Here is a 25,150-nt window from a genome sequence, read left to right as displayed (position 1 = left end):
CTCTCACATGGCAATACAAAAGAGCTAGTGAGGACAGCAGTACCCCATTACACAGAGCTCACATCCAACCTATATTACTGTGAGAGAAAATCCCAAGTTTCATTTTATTTTTCCAGACTGTAGAGCAGGCTGCAAACTGCATGTAAGGGGTGTAAAACTGAATGCATAGCTTTCAATGCACACGCTGCACGTAGAAGATAACACAGTAACTTACTTTCACAGCCGACCAGAACTGTCTCTCCTGAAATCTGTAATGTGGAGAATTCCTGTCCTCCAATAACCTGGAATAACAAAAAGCACCGAAACTCAGTCTGTGATCACAAGCCGAATCCTGACATCGGCTAATCTAGGACTAAATAGTCACACATCCAGCCAATCACAGGCTGCGATGGAACTTATATGTGATGGGAGCTTCCCTGCCTTTGTACATTTAGCACTTATCATGTGGATAGAGGATAAAGGGGTTAATCCTTAAAAAAAAAAGCAACAAAAAGCCCTAATATTAAAAAGTTCTGGAACGTTTCAATGCACAATTATTACGGTAGTTTGCTGCTGCTTGACGTCAGTGTGGTTTATGTTCAGTGGCTGAAAACCAGTAGATACCCAATACTTGTCACAATCATAGCCATCCCCCTCATCACTTCTTAGGTACATTTGTACTTGCACACAGTTTTACATTAACTCTGCATTGAGCTTGTTCCGAACATCTTGGAGAACTGACCCCAGATCTTCTGTGCATGTCGCTTGTGTAAATCCCTCTGCCTCTTCATGTGATCCCAGACAGACTGGATGATGAGATCAGGGCTCTGTGGGGACCATAACTTCACTCCCAGGACTCCTTGTTCTTATTTACGATGAAGATGGTGCTTTATGACATTGGCTGGATGTTAGAGGTAGTGGCGCTGCTGCAGAATAAATTTGGGGCCCAATCGGACGCCTAGTCTTGTATTTCTCAGTATTTAACAGCATTGATGACACCATAAATCACCAACGAATCCCCAACTCCATTTGCTCCACTGTTGCTGCGGACCCTCATTATTGTGCTGCTCTCCAGGACTTCAGTGCGCAATCTGCCCTTCTCTTACAGCCAAATATTTCACAATTTTCATTTAACAGTCCAGAGCCCCTGCTGCCATTTTACTACACCCAGACCCTAGGTTTTTGTGCACAGTTGAGTCACTTTGCCTTGTTTCCAATTCTTGCAAAAAGGTCCCACTAGTTGCTACCAGTTCTAGGCATCTCCGGATCTGGAGGGAAGTAAGCAAGATATGTAATGCAACTTCTGCACTAAGTTTCCTTGGACAACCACTGCATCTACAGTCCTCAATTTGGCAATTTGAAGAGACAGAAGGATTTGCACAAGAGGCATCCACAGAAGATCTGGGGTCAGTTGTCCAAGAAAGGCTCAGTGTGAGCCAAAACGTCGCCATGATATGTGGGTTTGAATAAAGTCCACCTTTTTCACATTGAATTCTTTGGAGTGCTGCCTTCCTTTTTTACATATATATCTATATATATTTTGCCTTCGAGTAGGCAAACCATACTAGGAAAGTGGGGGTCTGACTCCCGTCACTTGCACAAGCAGCTGAGGGAAGGGGCTGCGGCACCCGAGCGAGCATCGTGTCCCGTTCTGTGGTTAATGGCCCAGCTCTGCACTTCTGGTCGCACCGGATATTACCGCTCAGTCCCAGTCACATGATTCGACATTAGAAGCAGACGGAGCCGTAATTACAGGTACACCCTCGACCAGATGTGGATCAGCCCTCACTGACGTAATAAGGATAAGCCATCAATATTGTATCCCAGGAAGACCCCTCATAGGGAAGCTTCCATAGAACTAGAAGTCATCTGCTCCTACCTCTTCGGGTAGAGGGGAATAAACACATCGTCTTCTATGACTTTCTTTATTCTTGAAACCAGACAACCGACAAGCTCCTAAAAAACCAAACAAAACAAAACAAAAAAAGAGTGAGAACTCCAATGATACAACACAAACAAAAAGAAATTATATATATCACCAATCCACATATACATAACATTTTCTAACATGATTTATCCAGGACTTCCCACCTAGGAGCAGAACTAACAAAAGCCCTGTTCACATGACCGGGCTGCACACCAGCACGGACACATGTACTGCAGGTTCTCCTCCTGCACAGCTCTCCCGTTGTTGTGTGCTCCCCCATCAGCAGCCATTGTGAGGACAAGACAGCTGTGAGGAAGAAAGGGGAGAACCTGGAAAACTAACATGTCAGTAAGTGCCACACAATCAGGTCCTCGACACATCTGAGGTGGTCAACGCCTTCAGGTGCATTACCAGAGGGTGATTCTAGGAGCGTGCAGGACGGCATCGGTGTGGACGACCTTCTATATTGACTGTTGCTTCCACTCCACATTGCAGGGATTACACGGACTATTCCCATCACCTCACCTGCACAGGTTTGCTTTTCTCATCTCCCAGGACATGTGTTTTGCAGAAATGCACCAGCCTCTCAGTCTGAGCAGATGACATGGGATCCCACACATGATCTACAAGTCCTGAAAAACATCAATTACACAAAGCCTTAATATATCACATATACTGTACATATAGCACCAAGCTCAGCAGTGCAGATCACACGATCACATCCATCACTGTTCCCAGAGGTGATCCAAATCCTCCAGGTCAGGTACATACACAACGCAATAGGGCGAACGCTAATTACTGATCCTGAGTTACATCCTGTATTATACCCCAGAGCTGCACGCACTATTCTGCTGGTGCAGTCACTGTGTACATACATTACTGATCCTGAGTTACATCCTGTATTAGGCTACGTTCACACGATCCGTTTTTTGCTGCGGATCCGTAGCGGAATTGCAGCTACGGATCCGCAGCCGTTTTCCATGCAGGGTACAGTACAATGTTACCCTATGGAAAACAAAACCCGCTGTGCCGACGATCCTTTTTTTCGCAGGAAAATCCGCGCGGATTTGCCAACGGAAAAAAGAAGTACCATGTCAATTCTTTCAGCGGATTCCGCTGCGGGTTTCCAACAGCACCAATAGGAAACTGCAGTTGGAAACCCGCAGTGGAATCCGCAGAAGAAAAAGGACACAAATCCGCCGAGAGAAGCACCGCCGTTTTCCACTGCGGATTTCCCCGAAAAAGGACCGGAAAAATCCGCAGTGAAAAACGGATCGTGTGAACGTAGCCTTATACCCCAGAGCTGCACTCACTATTCTGCTGGTGCAGTCACTGTGTACATACATTACATTACTGATCCTAAGTTACATCCTGTATTATACTCCAGAGCTGCACTCACTATTCTGCTGGTGCAGTCACTGTGTACATACATTACATTACTGATCCTAAGTTACATCCTGTATTATACTCCAGAGCTGCACTCACTATTCTGCTGGTGCAGTCACTGTGTACATACATTACATTACTGATCCTGAGTTACATCCTGTATTATACCCCAGAGCTGCACTCACTATTCTGCTGGTGCAGTCACTGTGTACATACATTACATTACTGATCCTGAGTTACATCCTGCATTATACCCCAGAGCTGCACTCACTATACTGCTGGTGCAGTCACTGTGTACATACATTACATTACTGATCCTGAGTTACATCCTGTATTATACTCCAGAGCTGCACTCACTATTCTGCTGGTGCAGTCACTGTGTACATACATTACATTACTGATCCTGAGTTACATCCTGTATTATACCCCAGAGCTGCACTCACTATACTGCTGGTGCAGTCACTGTGTACATACATTACATTACTGATCCTGAGTTACATCCTGTATTATACTCCAGAGCTGCACTCACTATTCTGCTGGTGCAGTCACTGTGTACATACATTACATTACTGATCCTGAGTTACATCCTGTATTATACTCCAGAGCTGCACTCACTATTCTGCTGGTGCAGTCACTGTGTACATACATTACATTACTGATCCTGAGTTACATCCTGTATTATACCCCAGAGCTGCACTCACTATACTGCTGGTGCAGTCACTGTGTACATACATTACATTACTGATCCTGAGTTACATCCTGCATTATACCCCAGAGCTGCACTCACTATACTGCTGGTGCAGTCACTGTGTACATACATTACATTACTGATCCCGAGTTACATCCTGTATTATACTCAAGAGCTGCACTCACTATACTGCTGGTGCAGTCACTGTGTACATCCATTACATTACTGATCCTGAGTTACATCCTGTATTATACCCCAGAGCTGCACTCACTATTCTGCTAGTGCAGTCACTGTGTACATATATTACATTACTGATCCTGAGTTACATCCTGTATTATACTCCAGAGCTGCACTCACTATTCTGCTGGTGCAGTCACTGTGTACATACATTACATTACTGATCCTGAGTTACATCCTGTATTATACTCCAGAGCTGCACTCACTATTCTGCTGGTGCAGTCACTGTGTACATACATTACATTACTGATCCTGAGTTACATCCTGTATTATACCCCAGAGCTGCACTCACTATACTGCTGGTGCAGTCACTGTGTACATACATTACATTACTGATCCTGAGTTACATCCTGCATTATACCCCAGAGCTGCACTCACTATACTGCTGGTGCAGTCACTGTGTACATACATTACATTACTGATCCCGAGTTACATCCTGTATTATACTCAAGAGCTGCACTCACTATACTGCTGGTGCAGTCACTGTGTACATCCATTACATTACTGATCCTGAGTTACATCCTGTATTATACCCCAGAGCTGCACTCACTATTCTGCTAGTGCAGTCACTGTGTACATATATTACATTACTGATCCTGAGTTACATCCTGTATTATACTCCAGAGCTGCACTCACTATTCTGCTGGTGCAGTCACTGTGTACATACATTACATTACTGATCCTAAGTTACATCCTGTATTATACTCCAGAGCTGCACTCACTATTCTGCTGGTGCAGTCACTGTGTACATACATTACATTACTGATCCTGAGTTACATCCTGTATTATACCCCAGAGCTGCACTCACTATTCTGCTGGTGCAGTCACTGTGTACATACATTACATTACTGATCCTAAGTTACATCCTGTATTATACTCCAGAGCTGCACTCACTATTCTGCTGGTGCAGTCACTGTGTACATACATTACATTACTGATCCTGAGTTACATCCTGTATTATACTCCAGAGCTGCACTCACTATTCTGCTGGTGCAGTCACTGTGTACATACATTACATTACTGATCCTGAGTTACATCCTGTATTATACCCCAGAGCTGCACTCACTATACTGCTGGTGCAGTCACTGTGTACATACATTACATTACTGATCCTGAGTTACATCCTGCATTATACCCCAGAGCTGCACTCACTATACTGCTGGTGCAGTCACTGTGTACATACATTACATTACTGATCCCGAGTTACATCCTGTATTATACTCAAGAGCTGCACTCACTATACTGCTGGTGCAGTCACTGTGTACATCCATTACATTACTGATCCTGAGTTACATCCTGTATTATACCCCAGAGCTGCACTCACTATTCTGCTAGTGCAGTCACTGTGTACATATATTACATTACTGATCCTGAGTTACATCCTGTATTATACTCCAGAGCTGCACTCACTATTCTGCTGGTGCAGTCACTGTGTACATACATTACATTACGGATCCTGTACCGATCCTGAGTTACATCCTGTATTATACTCCAGAGCTGCACTCACTATTCTGCTGGTGCAGTCACTGTGTACATACATTACATTACTGATCCTGAGTTACATCCTGTATTATACCCCAGAGCTGCACTCACTATTCTGCTGGTGCAGTCACTGTGTTCATACATTACATTACTGATCCTGAGTTACATCCTGTATTATACTCCAGAGCTGCACTCACTATTCTGCTGGTGCAGTCACTGTGTACATACATTACATTACTGATCCTGAGTTACATCCTGTATTATACCCCAGAGCTGCACTCACTATTCTGCTGGTGCAGTCACTGTGTACATACATTACATTACTGATCCTGAGTTACATCCTGTATTATACTCCAGAGCTGCACTCACTATTCTGCTGGTTGTTATTGCGCTGAAACACTGAAGCTGCAGAATTCTGATTACAGCCCTGAGTATTTGCTCACCTGAAACTTTGGGAATCACAGTCTTCTCTATGACAGCGGTCAGCACTTTGTGATCCGGGTCGCCTTCTATATTATTTTCATGCTGATATTTGCCGAAGCAGAAATCATCGGTGTTACGATACCATGACATTTGCTCCAGCTGTGTGATGTCCTAGACCAAGGAATACAAATATGTCAACCCCAAAAGGTCATAGACATTGTGGTAACTAGAGAGTTAATCGATAATGCAAATGAGGTTGTGATCGATCACTTCCCGAGCCTGCACACTAGCACTCGCCTCACTTAGCTTGATTGAGGTCTCACTGTGTGACATCATCAGGCGAGACACAAGGAAATCAAGACAGTGGCCTATCAATCAAGCTAAAGAGACTGCTCCTGGGCGGATGCTGGGGATGTGCTCGGTCACAACCAGAACACTCAAAAAAGTATCTGCATGTGAATTAAAGATCTAATCACCTGGGAATGCAGCAACAGATTAAAGATACACCTGGGAATGCAGCAACAGATAAAAGATATATAGTTTGATATTACAGACAGATTTCTTTTAAAGGATCCCTCCATTCACACACTTTATTATGCCTGGTGCAGATCCTCAGGGGCGGAGCTTGGCAATATATGTGGTGTTCTCTCCATTTGTGTGTGGTGCTCCTTCCCCCGAGACCCAGCAATCGACAGAACACACACAGACGTCTTCCTACATATATTGAGGTAACAGCTTCGCTACCTGCAGAGGGTTCCAGCCTATTAACTCCGTCCGCACCAGAGGGCTCAGCAGCTTGGGAATACACAGACTGATGTAAGCGTCGTAATACGTCTCGGGAAACCGCTCCCTCCACTCATTAAATTTCGACAGGATGTTTTTGATATGGCAGAAATCCTCATGGACGTCATCAAAGATGGGTTTACACAGGAGGAGGACGTCCTCTGCAGAAGGAAGACATTAACGTTACTTAGACTTATTCCTAATTTTATTAAAAGGCAAAATGTACTACCTGACATTCATAATGAACTTTAAAGGGCTATTCTCATCACCAAGATCCTATCCCAATATGTAGTAGGTTTAATTATATCAGCAAATACTTCCAATTGCAAATGTAGTATAGTTCTTCTGATTAACTGTGCTGCTTACTCCATCTCCAGTGCATTGGAGCAACTTAAATATCCATGGTTACGACCACTAAAAGACAAGTCACTATATGAGTCGGCGTAACCATGGATACCTAAGCCACTGAATTGCCCTGCAGATGGGGGTAAGCAACACAGCTAATCAGAAGAACTATACTACATTTGCAAATGAAAGTGTTTTTTGTAATATTATACCCACTATATATTAGGCCAGTTCTTTTCTATTGACAAACGTGGATATATATATATATATATTTTTTTTTAAAGAGGATATTTGGGATTTTTTTTCTTTAACAGTGTACCCAAGAACTAACAGGAAGGTGCTCTGCTGGCACTGAGCAGCCGAATTAGGTCAATTATCTTTTGACTTAAGAGCCAAGTCTAGGAAAATCTCTTTAAAAGGTGAAAATAAATAAAAACTAGCGAACTTTGTTAAAAAAAAAAATATAAATAAAAATTAAATACATAAAATGTTACTTTTCACCAATTTCTATGAAAGGAGGGGGTGCGATGACTAAAAATAATTCTAAGAGCAACCGTGTGAGTAACATTATTTTACAATTTGACAGAACACATTTTTGCTGAATGTAGTCGTTTTCTTAATTTCTTTAATCTTGTATTGGAAAAAGAGGTGTGTGAGGGGGAACTCAAACATTGTCTTTTTAATTTTTTACAATAAAAATTTTCTTTGTGAAATTGTTCATTTCTATTCTATCTGTTGTGATTGGGGTATTGCACCACCCATAGGCAGGTTTCTCACTTGCATGGAAAGTTCATTACAACTGGCCACTATGTCGGGCGTTTCCAGTCCTCTTGCTGTCAGTGAATGGAGTCTTTCTTGTTTACATCCAGTGGCTGAAATCAGCCCCTAAACAGCTGGGACCCGCACAGGTCAATGTAATGGTTGTGGCGGACGCAGGAGATTTGGTGCAGAGTTTTCTGCAATGGCCTTACTTTTCCAGATGGGCATTGTAGAAATCTCCGAGCTGCCACCACAACAACCCAGATTAAAGGAACTGATGGACATTTCTACAATAAACCTGGTGTGGACATCCCCTTCGAGACCGCTCCGATCCTTACACCTGAATAGACATGGGCTCCAATGTACAGATGCGGCAGAGTCGAGCTCGTCAGTGAGGCAGAGGCTGGGCAGACATCTGTCTGGGATGGTGTAGTCAGTCCTGCATTGAGCGGGGGGGGTTGGACACCATGACCCTGGAGGTCCAGTCCAACTCTTACATTAGGATTCTAAAAGGATCTGCATTTTGCGGCAGTCACTGCGATGGCCTGCTGTGCAGTTTATGGCTTTCTCGCGAGCGTGCACATACGCAATGATGCGCCTTCCCCACCCCGATTACCCTGATTTTGCTTGTATTCTCGTTCTTGGTCGGGCAGCAGCTCGTCGTCACTTGACGTTCCTTCGCTGTGGTGTTTCTGACCAGAATCCTCACGTTTCTGCCGTCTTCTAGTTCTGCACAAGATAGAATAGATCTGATTTAGGCTTGTGAGCTGGAGATTCCCTGCTGGACATTACGGGAAATGTGCTGAGATCGTACCCAAGGCACAGAGCATACATGTGACCGATTACGTTCCAGATTTGGAGTTTCGTGGTTGGCACCAAGTTCAGAGCCACTTTAGGAGATATTCCGACCTCACAGGTTTTATGCTGCACGTTGTTATGTTTGGGTCCTGGAGGTGGGACCCGCATCTACCTCCAGAACAGGGGGCTCCCTGACCCCAGTCCCAGCTAGAATCCAGGTGGAGAATGAATAGAAAGGTGGACAAGCATGTACGCAGAGTTAGAGGGGTATAGCTACCCATAAGTCAGAGGTATCAGAATGGAGAGGGGGTGTCCATGCTTGACCAACGCTCCATTCATCGTCTATGACAATGTGGTGGGAGGGTGGAATCCAAGTTTGGTATGGAAAACAAACGGAGCAATGGGCGAGCATGTGCACTGCTGCATTCAGACAGACCGGTTCTTGTCATCCCGAACCTCATTCCTGGGATCGTTGGATAGTGCGCACCATTTGATTGTGAAAATACCCCTTTAAGAGGGAACCTGTCACGTCAGATACCACAATTTACCTGCAGATATAGAATTAATCTACAGGTTAACAGCGTTCCCATGCTGCCCGACTGCCGCAGGAGAAACCAAGTTCATTTTATCCCAGGAGCCTTGCACTCAACACGGCACCTTTATAATGTTGTATACCTGCAGATTAACCCTATATTTAAAGAAAAATCGCTTTATCTGATATGACCGGTTCCTTTAAGAAAACAGCCAAACATGCAGCAGGCCTACTTAATCCCAGAAAAGTCTGACATGGTATCCAGGGAAAAACAGCCATGTTTTCTAATCCTGTAAAGCCCCTTTAAAGGTTACACTGGGACTAAACTACAAGCAGTAAGAAAAATGTGAGCTTCCTTTGATAGTATTGCTGTGCACAATAATGGGGCGGTGTGGCCGGCTGTCCTACATCCTCTGTAGTGTGGGGGAGATGGGGAACGGAAACTGGTTACACCTTATCATTTTGGGGAAAGGAGAACTAGTAAAGTAATGTTTGCCCTGGTGCCCACTAGTGAGGAGCGAGCGTGCTATCCGAGTATCTTGGGCGTGCTCGTATATTATGTTCGAGTCCCCGCGGCTGCATGGTGTGCGATTGTTGGACAGACACCACAAGCAGTGATTGCCTGATCGTTAGGGAATCCCCAAGTGTTCAGGCGTCTAACAACCGCGAGTCACGCAGCCGCAGGGACACAAACATAATATACGAGCACTCTTGGATAACACATGAGCACCTCCACTCATCACTAGGGCCCACCAATGTAATGTGGCGCTGGTATGTCACCTTCTCAGCTCTATGTCCTGCAGGCACCTCGTCACTTCCTCATCTGCCGCCTCGTCTGCATTACCAGACCCTGAGAGTAAGAGACACAGTCAGTGAAAAGCATCTGTGATGCGAGAAGTCACATATTTATACACCCACCGGCCAATTTCTGGACTGCAGCACATTCTGCTCGGAGGTCGTCCTGCCTGCGCTTCAGCAAAGTGCCGCTGTGACCTTCCAGGATCTGGGACATCTCCGACTCCAGCTGAGAAATCTCTTGTATCTAATGAAGACGTGTCGCATTGTACAAGCGTCAGAATAATAAAGGAGCCAAGTCTTTGACTACGGCAGCAGTCGCAGTGGACATCCTTACTTTTTCATTGAGGCAATCCACAAAGTTCTCCACGTAAACCTTCATCTCCTTGAAGAACTTGTAGCTTTTTTCGCTCGACGACGTCTCCAGCTTCTGAAGCGTGTTCTTGGCGTTTTCAAGATCACGGGTGTATTTCTCGCTGTCTAAGACGTGAGCCCTGTGCACCTCTTCAATGGAGGCCATTCTGGATACAAGGGAGGATGGGAAGACGTTTGGTTCAGGAACAAAGAACAAGAGGAGACTCGCAGGTTTAGAATGGTCATTGCTTAACCCCATGGAGACACGGCCATGTTTTGAGGATTTGGTACTTTTATGTTACACTGGGGGATATGGTATTTAAGAAGGGTCTGACCAAATAGTGGAGAACCCAAAAAGAATGAACTCAGATCCCTGCGGTTCCCCTCAGGGGTCAGCTGTATGACACGAGAAGCAAGTACGAGGCCCCAGTAGATAACATTAGTCTACGTGAGCGTCTCATTAATTTAACTGGTGAGACCAGAACATAAGAACATAAGATTTTTAAACCTGCATTTAACAGGATTGTCCATTACTGGAGAACCACTCTCTTAGTACCCAGGAGGGATGCATGAAATAAAGACTTGATATCTACCTCCTACACCGGCGAAATTCCTCCGAGGTCAGCGCCAGTCGCATGAAATAATGTCACATGCGATGGCTGCAGCAGTCAGACTTGGTCTTGCACTAAACTGTGAGGTCGGCAGCCATCACAGGGTTATGTCATATGGCCGCCAGGGGACCCGATGCTGACACTGAAGGTATGGTGTCAGTCAGAGAACTAAGTACTGATTTTTTATATATTTGACACTGCAGCCCAGGGATATTAACCCCTTCAAGACGCAGCCCTTTTTTGTTTTTGCGTTTTTGTTTTTCGCTCCTCTCCTTCCCAGAGACATAACTTTTTTATTATTCCGTCAATTTGGCCATGTGAGGGCTTATTTTTTGCGGGACGAGTTGTACTTTTGAACGACATCATTAGTTTTACCATGTCTTGTACTAGAAAATGGGAAAAAAATTCCAAGTGTGGTGAAATTGCAAAAAAAAGTGCAATCCCACACTTGTTTTTTTTTTTTTGGCTTTTTTGCTAGGCTCACTAAATGCTAAAACTGACCTGCCATCGTGATTCTCCGGGTCATTGTGAGTTCATAGACACCAAACATGACTAGGTTATTTTTTATGTAAATGGTGAAAAAAGAATTCCAAACTTTGCTAAAAAAAATAAAATAAATACAATTAAAAAAAAAAAAAAAAAAAAAACCGCGCAATTTTCCGATACCCGTAGCGTCTCCATCTTTCGTGATCTGGGGGTTGGGCGAGGGCTTATTTTTTGCGTGCCGAGCTGACGTTTTTAATGATACAACTTTTGTGCAGATACGTTCTTTTGATGCAATGTCGCGGCGACCAAAAAAAGCGTAATTCTGGCATTTTGAATTATTTTCTCGCTACGCCGTTTAGAGATCAGGTTAATCTTTTTTTTATTGATAGATCGGGCAATTCTGAATGCGGCGATACCAAATATGTGTATGTTTGATTTTTTTATTGTTTTAGTTTTGAATGGGGCGAAAGGGGGGTGATTTAAACTTTTATATTTTTTTTTATTTATTTCATATTTTTTTTAAACATTTTTTTTTTACATTTGCCATGCTTCAATAGCCTTCATGGGAGACTAGAAGCTGGCATAGCCTGATCGGTTCTATGTAGTAGAATTACAGGCTTGCTATGAGCGCCGACCACAGGTCTCAAGGAGACCTCTAGTTGTTATGCCAACGCATCGCTGACCCCCGATCATGTGGCCGGAAGCGGTAGTTAAATGCCACTGTGAGCGGCATTTAACTAGTTAAGCCTCTTTCACACTTCAGTGTTCTGTTGTGCGTCGTTGTGCAGTAAAATGATGTATAGACGGACGTCCCGAAAATAGTGAAAAATGTGTGTGAAGCATCCAGTAATGACGGATGCGTCGTTTGTGCTCTTGCTACAATGTGAATGGGGAAATTTCCAGGATTTAAATGTCGGACACGAGAGATCGAGAGGGAGAGCCCACATCAAAGGGGGAGACACGACATGCGCCGTACTACTACGGCGCATGTCGTGGAGGGGTTAAGAAGGAGTGGACAAACCCTTTAACCACTTTACGCCATGACAGCCTTTTTTTATTTCTTCCTTTTTTTTTATTTTTCCCGTCAATATGGCCGCATGAGGCTTCAAGTTGTCCTTTTGAATGACATCATTGATTTTATCATATAGTGTCGCAAAACAAAAGAAAAAAATTCACAAGTCTTTTTCCCTTTATTTACTATACTCACTATATGGTAAAACTCACCTGGCAGTACGATTCTTCAGGTCAGTACGATAACGCAGAATCCAAACGTATTGGTTTTTTTTATATATAAGTATTGAAAAAAAAATGTGGAAATTTGTAAGAAAAAATGTTCTTGTCGCCATATTCTGAGATCCGCATTTTTTGTGATCTCGTGATAGGTGATGGCTTATTTTTTGCGGCCTGAGATTACGTTTATACCGATATCATTTTGGGGAAGATAGAATGTTGTGAAAAGGGTGCGATTTGATTTTGTGTTCTTTTTTTTTTTTAAATTGCTTTACTTTATTTAACCCCTTAAGCCCCGAGGGTGGTTTGCACGTTAATGACCAGGCCAATTTTTACAATTCTGACCACTGTCCCTTTATGAGGCTATAACTCTGGAACGCTTCAACGGATCTTGGCGATTCTGACATTGTTTTCTCGTGAGATATTGTACTTCATGTTAGTGGTAAAATTTATTCGATATAACTTGTGTTTATTTGAGAAAAAAATGGAAATTTGGCAAAAATTTTGAAAATTTCACAATTTTCCAAATTTGAATTTTTATGCCCTTAAATCACAGAGATGTCACACAAAATATTTAATAAGTAACATTTACCACATGTCTACTTTACATCAGCACAATTTTGGAACCAAAATTTTTTTTTGTTAGGGAGTTATAAGGGTTAAAAGTTGACCAGCAATTTCTCATTTTTACAACACCATTTTTTTTTAGGGACCACATCTCATTTGAAGTCATTTTGAGGGGTCTATATGGTAGAAAATACCCAAGTGTGACACCATTCTAAAAACTGCACCCCTCAAGGTGCTCAAAACCACATTCAAGAAGTTTATTAACCCTTCAGGTGTTTCACGGGAATTTTTGGAATGTTTAAATAAAAATGAACATTTAACTTTTTTTCACACAAAATTTACTTCAGCTCCAATTTGTTTTATTTTCCCAAGGGTAACAGGAGAAAATGGACACCAAAAGTTGTTGTACAATTTGTCCAGAGTATGCCGATACCCCATATGTGGGGGGGAACCACTGTTTGGGCGCATGGCAGAGCTCGGAAGGGAAGGAGCGCCATTTGGAATGCAGACTTAGATGGATTGGTCTGCAGGCGTCATGTTGCATTTGCAGAGTATCCAAAAATGAAGAGATGATCCAGCTTCCAAATAAAATGTGAAAGTTTAATCCATCACAGCTGTGATAAAGACTGCTTGGTCGAAACGCGTCGCTCGCCTTAGGCTACTTTCACACTAGCATCGGGAAAGACCCGTCGCTGTGCGTCGGGCCGACGTTCCCGACGCTAGCGTGGTCTCCGTCGCACAACGGGGGCAGCGGATGTATTTTTCCAACACATCCGCTGCCCCATTGTGAGGTGCGGGGAAGTGCGGGGAGGTGGGGGCGGAGTTCCGGCCGCGCATGCGCGGTCGGAAAAAGCGGACCGTCGCGAGCAAAAAACGTTACATGTAACGTTTTTTTCTCACGACGGTCCGCTACCACACACCCAAGCGTCGCAAAACGGACGCGACGTTTGGCAATGCGTCGCTAATGTTAGTCTATGAAGAAAAAACTTATCCAGCAAGAACTTTAGCTGGATGCGTATTTTCGGCAAAACGACGCATTTGCGACGTATTGCAGTTAACGCTAGTGTGAAAGTAGCCTTACTATGTGTATGATGCCGTCCCAGGAGTTGTCTCCTCATTTTAACATGTTGGATTAAACTTTCACATTTTATTTGGAAGCTGGATCATCTCTTCATTTTTGGATACCTTTCACGTCACGTCAGGACGGAGATCCGTGCTTCCTGCAATTCCTCGGTGTGCTGGCTCCTTGCCTTTTGTGCATTTGCAGAGCCCCTGATGTACCCAAACAGTATAAACCCCCCACAAGTGACCCCATATTGGAAACTAGACCTCCCAAGGAACTTATCTAGATGTGTTGTGAGAACTTTGAACCCCCAAGTGTTTCACTACAGTTTACAACGCAGAGCCGTGAAAATAAAAAATCCTATTTTTCCCACAAAAATGATTTTTAGCCCCCCAAATTTTTATTTTCCCAGAGATAACAAGAGAACTTGGACCCCAAAAGTTGTTGTCCAATTTGTCCCGAGTACGCTGATGCCCCATATGTTGGGGTAAACCCCTGTTTGGGCGCACGGGAGAGCTCGGAAGGGAAGGAGCACTGTTTTACGTTTTCAACGCAGAATTGTCTGGAATTGAGATCGGACGCCATGTCGCGTTTGGAGAGCCCCTGATGTGCCTGAACAGTGGAAACCCCCCAATTCTACCTGAAACTAATCCAAACACACCGCTAACCCTAATCCCAACTGTAACCCTAACCACACCCCTAACCCTGACACACCCATAATTCTAATCTCAACCCTAATCCCAACCGTAAATGTAATCCAAACCCTAACCCTAACTTTAGCCCCAACCCTAACTTTATCCCCAACCCTAACTTTAGCCCCAACCCTATCCCTAACTTTAGCCCCACCCTAACTTTAGCTCCAACCCTAGCCCCAACCCTAACCCTAATGGGAAAATGGAAATAAATACATTTTTTTAATTTTATTATTTTTCCCTAACTAAGGGGGTGATGAAGGGGGGTTTGATTTACTTTTATAGCGGTTTTTTTAGCAGATTTTTATGATTGGCAGCTGTCACACACTAAAAGACGCTTTTTATAGCAAAAAAGTTTTTGCGTCTCCACATTTTGAGACCTATAATTTTTCCGTATTTTGGTCCACAGAGTCATGTGAGGTCTTGTTTTTTGCGGGACGAGTTGACGTTTTTATTGGAAACATTTTCGGACATGTGACAGTTTTTGATCACTTTTTATTCCAATTTTTGTGAGGCAGAATGACCAAAAACCAGCTATTCATGAATTTCTTTTGGGGGAGGCGTTTATACCGTTCCGCGTTTGGTAAAATTGATAAAGCAGTTTTATTCGTCGGGTCAGTACGATTACAACGATACCTCATTTATATCATTTTTTTATGTTTTGGCGCTTTTATACGATAAAAACTATTTTATAGAAAAAATAATTATTTTGGCATCGCTTTATTCTGAGGGCTATAACTTTTTTATTTTTTTGGTTATGCTATATGGCGGCTCGTTTTTTGCGGGACAAGATGACGTTTTCAGCGGTACCATGGTTATTTATATCCGTCTTTTTGATTGCGTGTTATTTCACTTTTTGTTCGGCGGTATGATAATAAAGCGTTTTTTGGCTCGTTTTTTTTTTTTTTCCTACGGTGTTCACTGAAGGGGTTAACTAGTGGGACAGTTTTATAGGTTGGGTCGTTACGGACGCGGCGATACTATATGTGTACTTTTATTGTTTTTTTTTTTTTTTTTTTTTTTTTTTAGATAAAGAAATGTATTTATGGGAATAATATTATTTTTTCTTCTTTATTTAGGATTTTTTTTACACATGTGGACATTTTTTTTTTTTAACTTTTTTACTTTGTCCCAGGGGGGGGACATCACAGATCGCCGATCTGATAGAGTGCTATGCAAACTATCAGATCGGCGCTCTCACTCACATCGCTGCAGGCTGCAGCTTTCATCTGCAGCCTGCTCCGGACCCGGAAGTAGTCCCTGCAGGACCCGGATGCAGCCTCGCGGCCATTTTGGATCCGGGACCTGCAGGGAGGAGACGCTCGGTACAAGGTGAGTACATTCCCTTGTACCGATCGTCTCAGGGAAGCCTGCAGGGAGCCCCCTCCCTGCGCGATGCTTCCCTGTACCTCCGGTACACCGCGATCATGTTTGATCGCGGTGTGCCGGGGGTTAATGTGCCGGGGGCGGTCCGTGACATAGTGCCGGATGTCAACTGTGATAGGCAGCTGACACCCGGCCGCGCTCCCCCCGTGAGCGCGGCCGATCGCCTATGACGTACTATCCCGTCACTGGGAATTAAGTCCCAGGTCACCTTGACGGGATAGTACGTCATATGGGATTAAGGGGTTAATAGTCCCCTCAGGGGACCTGAAGTAGCGATCAGGTAATCGCTTGTGCTAAACATATCAGTGCATCAGCACTGCTGTAGAGAGAAAATCACAATCGCCTATTAATGGGCTTTCAGAGGAGGATCGTTAAATCATTCACAGCGGTCTTCAGCGGTCACTTTATTATAATTATGATTAAATTAGTTTTTTTATTTTTTATTCACACATGCAATTTTGAAAGATTCCCTTGGGTCCCCGTTATTTTGCAGGGTCCTAAATGTATGTTCAATGGGATGCAGTTTAATGCTTCTTGTACCATTCAGGTGAACCTGTGCTACTACCTTGCTGCCAGTCTTTTCCTAACATCTTCCATGGTCACCAGTGGTGTAGAAAACTTGGGTTCAACATGTTTCTTCACACGAGGGGGGCTCTGTCCGTGCAACAAACTGCTGCTCAAAGTCTATAGCAAAAATAAATATAGAAGTTATATACAAACACTTACACATTTATATTCATTATCTGAGTACATTTCTTGTCCCTTTAACATCCGGCACATTGATAATAAAACATAACGTAACTCTGGTTGGATTAGGGGCCATTAATGGTCGCCCATATGCCAAGTAACTGGATACATTTGTTAATCAAAAATCCACCAAGCGAAAACAATTCATATTAATGAGATCTATAAAGGACAGTGTGATGTCCTAGCTGATCATTACAGCAACTCCATGGAATAATATATTAACCCCTTAGTGACAGCCAATACGTCTTTTCAGTGACCTGAGATATTAGAGAATAGCCTCCCCATACAGGTGACAATCCAGCAGCTGTCGGCTGTCCACTATAGCTGACAACTTGCTGCATCAGCCATGATCAGTGTTGGCACCGAAAATACCTGTTTAACCCCTTAAATACTGCTCTCAATAGGGACTACATCATATAAATGGTTAACAGAGTGTGGGGGCTTCCTCTTTAACCCCATCGGCACCCTGAGATCATGATTGTGTGGTCCTGATGTTTGCGATGGCAATTCACGGCCTTAGAGCCTGCCAGCTAGAGCGACCTGTTCGGACGTTACTGACATTCAGGTGGTAAACATACACTTTTATTATATGTTGCATTGTGAACATTTGCCCAATATATATTTGATTATTAACATGCTCTTGCAGGACATTTGTTCCATATCGGCCTCTCATTTTGTATCTTTGCATGTTGTATTCCGTCACATGTGTTAGACATAATTGATTATTAACATGATTCTACCAGATACTATGTTATAAGGGAGTTATATAGTCCTTTTTCACTTTGCATGTTTGCACTTTATGTGGATGTCAGCCCTGCTCCATATTGTCACCATCTTTTACAATTGTCTGTCTGCACTTTAAAATATCTTTAACAAAGTCTGTTACACTGTAAGGACCACAAACATCAAGTGTTTTTCTCCAGTATATAACTGGATACCTTTGCCTAACCCAAAAAGCCTCATCTACGAGGTCCCATCTGACCTCCTACTGCAAACAGCACGTTCATTACTGCTGCAGATTCTGCACAGAGAAGTGGACGTTCAGGAAATCCAATAGATCTGTGGCTGAATGCAATCACCTTTCCCTGCAGCAACCAGAATTACACAGGTAACCAACATTGCACTAAGTTCTCCGGAGAGCCGAGCTCTGACTTATAGGGAGGCTGGATTCTGAACAGGAGGATCCTTTTTGCCATTTATATGCTCTAATAACGTTCTAGTACGGGGGTTACACCAAGGGAACGGCATCTCCTTTACCAGACGTCATCATAGAGTATACAGACCTGTGGACGCCTGATGGCTTTTCTAATCTGTTGCTCTTCCCACTTGGCTTGAATGTCATCCTCTACTTCATTGTCGCTATCTGACTCGCTACCGGAGGCTAGAAACAAAACAAGAAAGGGGACGATGGGTTCTCAGATTATGAAGACTAAGCAATGTGAGCTCGATAGCGAGATGGGAACTATCTGATCTCTTGCTGACATTTTTCCAGGCGTTTTGGAAGTGCCAGTGGAAAGAGAGGCCAGGCCTTCACCGTGCTGCGCTAGCATAGAAAGCCCATAAAATGTCACATACGTTTAAAGAAAAGTATAAAAAAAATAAGTGTAAATGTATCTAACGGTATAGAAGAATCTTACACGCTTCCTCAGCCATCTGCTCTTTCAGGGTTTTCACCCCGGGGGCAAATTGAATCCTCTTCTCGTGATCGTCGAGCTCACTGTCACCTTCTGATCGGCTGGAGTCTGACCGCTCACGAGAGACATTGAGCGCCATGTATTCTCCCCGAGCTCGGGCCAGTCTTCTCTGTGTGCGAGCTGCTCGGATCTTCTTAGCATCTGGGATTTCATCTGTGCTGAACAAAAGGTCAATAACGCCTGGTCAAGAAATTGTATTTTATTCTCACTTATTACTAATGTCCATATAATAATAGCTGTCACAGGACAGTTCTTCGGTTTTTCCTGCTGAGCATCAGTACAGTGGGGACCATTTTCCTTTATACCTGGACACCTAATACTTCTCACTTAGGAGATTTTAAGAAAATTCAATATAGTCTACACCCCCCCACACGAATACATTGGCAGATTTGAAGTGTAGAGATGTTCGGCTTTAGGAGGGTAACAAGAAAGTTCTTGCTGACTGTGTTTTGTAGCAGCGGTCACAAGCTTCTGCCTCCACCACTAGGATGGGACAATCTATACACTGGTGAATTATACTCCTACTGACCAGAATAGTAGATGTATACAGATCCCCGACCAGTGGTGTCAGAGTAGCGTGTGCGAGGGGCAGCATTGCTCTGTACTGATAATACAGAACCAAGTTTTTTCTTACCAGTCGTTAATGGGTCACCAGACAGTGGAAATGTCAGGACAGATACTGCTAAGCTTGTATAACAAAATAGAGGAACGTGTCAAAACGATTTGTATAGAATGATAACTGTCCTGACTGACCTGCGGCCGATGTGTGATGAGCAGGCGAGGATGCCGGGCTGCTGCTGGCAGGGCTGGAATATTCTTCCTTCTCTGAAAGTTCCACGTTTTCTTTGTCACTTTGTTCTGACTCTGAACTGCCGTTCGCTCCTAAAATGTCAATGATTATATTTAACTAGTTTACTGATTGACGGGATGTCGATGTGAGGTCTACAGCAAAGACTGAATATTCCACTTCTGATAAACAGAACTGCGATGGTGACGCCATGCTGGGAGATCAAAAGAGGAGCCGCAGGTGCCATCAGGTAACAGGCAAATGTCAGGGCTCCCTGAATACTGACGTGGCAGCTGGACTGGGGCAAACCCATCCTCTAATGAACAGATCACATGTACTCTGCACATCTCATGGGAAGTGCCAGATTTTTCAGAATGTAAAAAGCACTTTTCCCCCCCTCAACTTGGGAGGAAAATGGGGGTGCTTTTTACAGTCTAGCTTACTGGGATGGTGGCAGCGTAGAGGGATCATAGGAGGTAGGAGCTGGGTCGCCACTGTAGGCAGCCGGCGGCGGCTGGAGTGGTGCGATGCTCGGGGCTCAGAGAAGGAGGTGTCCCAGTTGCCGCTGTGCACACTGACCTCGTGGTGGGCTTCAGGAAAGTGGTGACTGTTGTTGGTGCATACACAGATCTCAGCTCAATGATGATCAAAGATCTCAATCTGTGCATGTGCCACCTCTGGTGCCATTTTACTGAAGACTGCCGGGAGATCTATGTGCACAGCAGAGACTCTGCTCCTGCCTCGAGCAGCCAGGACACCTTCTCCTCCTCCCAGCGCCCACAGCATCGCCTGACTCCTGAAGTCAAAAGACGTCAATGTGAATGTGACACCATTACAGAACAGCCAACTTCCGCCACCCGGTAAGCTATATCCGGACTGTAAGACGCACTGGTGACCCCTGACATGCCTGATCCTGATGAAAGGTTAATTTTTTTTTCATTATTCTATTTTCTTCCTCTAAATATATTGTCACGACTCTGTTGTGAGCTGTCCCGAAACCAAGGGCTCCTTCCCAGTCCCAAACGCAAGGGGCGCTCTAGCTCGCCCTGTTCCCCAGATTACTTCTGATGGTGAAGACGCCGAGGCCAGGTACCTTAGCCATAGCTCTTGAATCTGCCATCAGTCTGTACCCTTAAATACACAGCCAGAAGAAAATCCTTTATTTGAAAAAATGACACAGACTCCTCTAATATTCTAAATTAAACCATACTTACGACTTCACCTAATTCCACTGAAGCCCTCGATCTCCTGTAATAAAAAAAACAAAACAAAAAACAATACACCATACCTGTCCGTCGTTCTGTCCCACGCTGTAATCCATGTCTGAGGGCTAAATAGTTTTCAACCTGGATGGTACCAAGATGCGACCGTCCAGGCTGAGAACCACTAGTGTAGGATGATGGGAGTAAGAGTCCCAAAAGCCCCCACCTGCTGTAATTGTTTGGACATCATTCTCCTCTGCTCGCACCGATCGCTGGCAAAACTGGGGAGAATGATGTGAGCCGTGTTCAGTTCGCGACACCGGTGAACAGCACTTACTGTAAAGCTTCTTCCCGGTGGCTGTCCGTGTTGTACTGATGCGGCACACGGTTGCCACACTGCCTTATCCATGGTTTTTTCTTGTTTTTTTTTTCTTTTTCTGTGCTATGTTGTGCATAAATATGTGATTCCTCAGAATTTGTATTAGTCTATGCCTGATGAAGAGACCTGTGTAGTCTCGAAGGCTTGGAATTTGTTACCATCTTTTCAGTTAGCCATTAAAAGGTATCAACCACTGAGGGCTCTCAATTCTAAATAATTATGTATTTTTCTAAAAATTTCTATTCCATCACTACTGTCCATTTTCAGGATGCATTATTTTTATTTTCCGTTCAGCAGTTACCCACCTTTTTCCTGAGGATCGCTTTTGTGCTCGGCGTCTGCCTTTTTCTGCACTCTGAATATGACGGAATTAACTGTGGGCTTCTTGATCTTAAAGGAAACATCTTCACCTGTAATTAATAAGAAAAAAGAAATAAAAATCTAAGTAGTCCAGAATGCGAGTCCGTACAGTCGCCCTATGCAGGGAGATAGCAGTGGTACAGATTCATTCTTGTGCACTTTGTGCGTACATCATTTGAAATCTACACACATCCTTATCACTGGGCCCATAATATGTGACATATACACACCGCCCCGTATACGGCCCACGCTCCCTTATATACACACCGCCCCGTATACGGGCCCACGCTCCCTTATATACACCGCCCTGTATACGGCCCACGCTCCCTTATATACACACACTATCCTGTATACGGCCCACGCTCCCTTATACACACACCGCCCTGTATACGGCCCACGCTCCCTTATATACACACCGCCCCGTATACGGCCCACGCTCCCTTATATACACACCGCCCCGTATACGGCCCACGCTCCCTTATATACACACCGCCCCGTATACGGCCCACGCTCCCTTATACACACCGCCCTGTATACGGCCCACGCTCCCTTATATACACACACTATCCTGTATACGGCCCACGCTCCCTTATACACACACCGCCATGTATACGGCCCACGCTCCCTTATATACACACCGCCCCGTATACGGCCCACGCTCCCTTATATACACACCGCCCTGTATACGGCCCACGCTCCCTTATATACACCGCCCTGTATACGGCCCACGCTCCCTTATATACACACCGCCCCGTATACGGCCCACGCTCCCTTATATACACACCGCCCTGTATACGGCCCACGCTCCCTTATATACACCGCCCTGTATACGGCCCACGCTCCCTTATATACACACCGCCCCGTATACGGCCCACGCTCCCTTATATACACCGCCCTGTATACGGCCCACGCTCCCTTATATACACACCGCCCCGTATACGGCCCACGCTCCCTTATATACACCGCCCTGTATACGGCCCACGCTCCCTTATACACACACCGCCCCGTATACGGCCCACGCTCCCTTATATACACCGCCCTGTATACGGCCCACGCTCCCTTATATACACACTATCCTGTATACGGCCCACGCTCCCTTATATACACCGCCCTGTATACGGCCCACGCTCCCTTATATACACACCGCCCCGTATACGGCCCACGCTCCCTTATATACACACTATCCTGTATACGGCCCACGCTCCCTTATATACACACCGCCCTGTATACGGCCCACGATCCCTTATATACACACCGCCCCGTATACGGCCCACGCTCCCTTATATACACCGCCCTGTATACGGCCCATGCTCCCTTATATATACATCGCCCCGTATACGGCCCACGCTCCCTTATATACACACTATCCTGTATACGGCCCACGCTCCCTTATATACACACCGCCCTGTATACGGCCCACGCTCCCTTATATACACACTATCCTGTATACGGCCCACGCTCCCTTATATACACCGCCCTGTATACGGCCCACGCTCCCTTATATACACACCGCCCCGTATACGGCCCACGCTCCCTTATATACACACTATCCTGTATACGGCCCACGCTCCCTTATACACACACCGCCCTGTATACGGCCCACGCTCCCTTATATACACACCGCCCCGTATACGGCCCACGCTCCCTTATATACACACCGCCCCGTATACGGCCCACGCTCCCTTATATACACACCGCCCCGTATACGGCCCACGCTCCCTTATACACACCGCCCTGTATACGGCCCACGCTCCCTTATATACACACACTATCCTGTATACGGCCCACGCTCCCTTATACACACACCGCCATGTATACGGCCCACGCTCCCTTATATACACACCGCCCCGTATACGGCCCACGCTCCCTTATATACACACCGCCCCGTATACGGCCCACGCTCCCTTATATACACACCGCCCCGTATACGGCCCACGCTCCCTTATATACACCGCCCTGTATACGGCCCACGCTCCCTTATACACACACCGCCCTGTATACGGCCCACGCTCCCTTATACACACACCGCCCTGTATACGGCCCACGCTCCCTTATATACACACTATCCTGTATACGGCCCACGCTCCCTTATACACACACCGCCCTGTATACGGCCCACGCTCCCTTATATACACACCGCCCCGTATACGGCCCACGCTCCCTTATATACACCGCCCTGTATACGGCCCACGCTCCCTTATATACACACCGCCCCGTATACGGCCCACGCTCCCTTATATACACACTATCCTGTATACGGCCCACGCTCCCTTATATACACCGCCCTGTATACGGCCCACGCTCCCTTATATACACACCGCCCCGTATACGGCCCACGCTCCCTTATATACACCGCCCTGTATACGGCCCACGCTCCCTTATACACACACCGCCCCGTATACGGCCCACGCTCCCTTATATACACCGCCCTGTATACGGCCCACGCTCCCTTATATATACACCGCCCCGTATACGGCCCACGCTCCCTTATATACACACTATCCTGTATACGGCCCACGCTCCCTTATATACACACCGCCCCGTATACGGCCCACGATCCCTTATATATACACACTATCCTGTATACGGCCCACGCTCCCTTATATACACACCGCCCTATACTTGCTGATATACACACCTTATTGCCCTAATTAGAGGTCTCCAGTGTCCTATCCCTTTAAGGTTGCTATAGATACGGCAGGGCACTGCACATCCTCACCTTCCTTCTCCTCGCTGAAGCTGAGGGCGCGGGGAGGGCCGGCGGTCCGGGAGGAGAGCGGCTGAGGCTCCGGAGCTGCAGGGACAGTGTCGTCCTCACCCGGTGACTGCTGCCCGTCACTGTCCGGCTCCTCCGCCGCCTTCTGCCTCCTCTTAGTCCCGCAGGTCAGTCCTCTCCCGCCGAGTCTCTTCGGCCGCTCCACCTTCCCGTGCTCCTCCTCTTCCTCGCTGGACGCCGCTCTCCGGGCCCGCAGATTACGATTCGGTTTCCTAAACATCCTGCAATCCGTGAGCAGTCGCCCGATAACTACGTCACTGCAAGATAACTACGTCACTGCAATGCGCCGACAGCAGCGACTACAACCGGGGGGATTTTTTTTTAGGGACTGATGTCACCGGAAGGGGCGGGGCTTCATTCAGTCTGGCTCCGGTCACGGTGAAAACAGGACATGATAGCTGGAAGTAGCGCTCTGTTTAGGGTGCTGGAGAGGAGGGAAATGAGGGGCTGCATCATGGAGCCATGAGAGGAGAGAAATGAGGGGCTGCATCATGAAGCCCTGTGAGGAGGGAAATGAGGGGCTGTATCATGAAGCCGTGTGAGGAGAGAAATGAGGGGCTGCATCATGGAGCCATGAGAGGAGAGAAATGAGGGGCTGCATCATGAAGCCCTGTGAGGAGGGAAATGAGGGGCTGCATCATGGAGCCATGAGAGGAGAGAAATGAGGGGCTGCATCATGGAG

At 45.5% G+C, this 25,150-nt stretch overlaps 1 protein-coding gene across 3 annotated transcripts in view; it reads right to left on the bottom strand.

Moving 5' to 3' along the window:
• GCFC2 (GC-rich sequence DNA-binding factor 2) overlaps window positions 1–24,767 on the bottom strand; it is a 33,209-nt gene extending 8,442 nt beyond the window's left edge. Inside the window, exons 1-15 of one of the 3 annotated variants that reach the window (XM_077291532.1) lie at window positions 24,412–24,767; window positions 21,638–21,742; window positions 19,718–19,846; window positions 18,908–19,117; window positions 18,554–18,651; window positions 17,089–17,207; window positions 10,472–10,655; window positions 10,258–10,381; window positions 10,120–10,174; window positions 8,626–8,738; window positions 6,867–7,066; window positions 6,143–6,293; window positions 2,432–2,538; window positions 1,859–1,935; window positions 215–281 (exon numbers count right to left, since the gene is read on the bottom strand). In XM_077291532.1, the coding sequence (XP_077147647.1) occupies window positions 215–281; window positions 1,859–1,935; window positions 2,432–2,538; window positions 6,143–6,293; window positions 6,867–7,066; window positions 8,626–8,738; window positions 10,120–10,174; window positions 10,258–10,381; window positions 10,472–10,655; window positions 17,089–17,207; window positions 18,554–18,651; window positions 18,908–19,117; window positions 19,718–19,846; window positions 21,638–21,742; window positions 24,412–24,688 (2,016 nt within the window). In that variant the 5' untranslated portion in view covers window positions 24,689–24,767. Of the gene's footprint in view, window positions 1–214; window positions 282–1,858; window positions 1,936–2,431; window positions 2,539–6,142; window positions 6,294–6,866; window positions 7,067–8,625; window positions 8,739–10,119; window positions 10,190–10,257; window positions 10,382–10,471; window positions 10,656–17,088; window positions 17,208–18,553; window positions 18,652–18,907; window positions 19,123–19,717; window positions 19,847–21,637; window positions 21,743–24,411 lie in introns of all 3 variants that reach the window. The other 2 variants (XM_077291531.1, XM_077291533.1) reach the window with 2 other exon arrangements.
• Between the last annotated feature and the right edge of the window lie 383 nt (window positions 24,768–25,150).

This window comes from Ranitomeya variabilis, chromosome 2, assembly GCF_051348905.1.
Source record: "Ranitomeya variabilis isolate aRanVar5 chromosome 2, aRanVar5.hap1, whole genome shotgun sequence".
In the NCBI taxonomy this organism is placed as follows: domain Eukaryota; kingdom Metazoa; phylum Chordata; class Amphibia; order Anura; family Dendrobatidae; genus Ranitomeya; species Ranitomeya variabilis.
The sequence above is the reverse complement of the archived record's forward strand: the minus strand, read 5'-3'. Positions and strand labels throughout refer to the sequence as shown.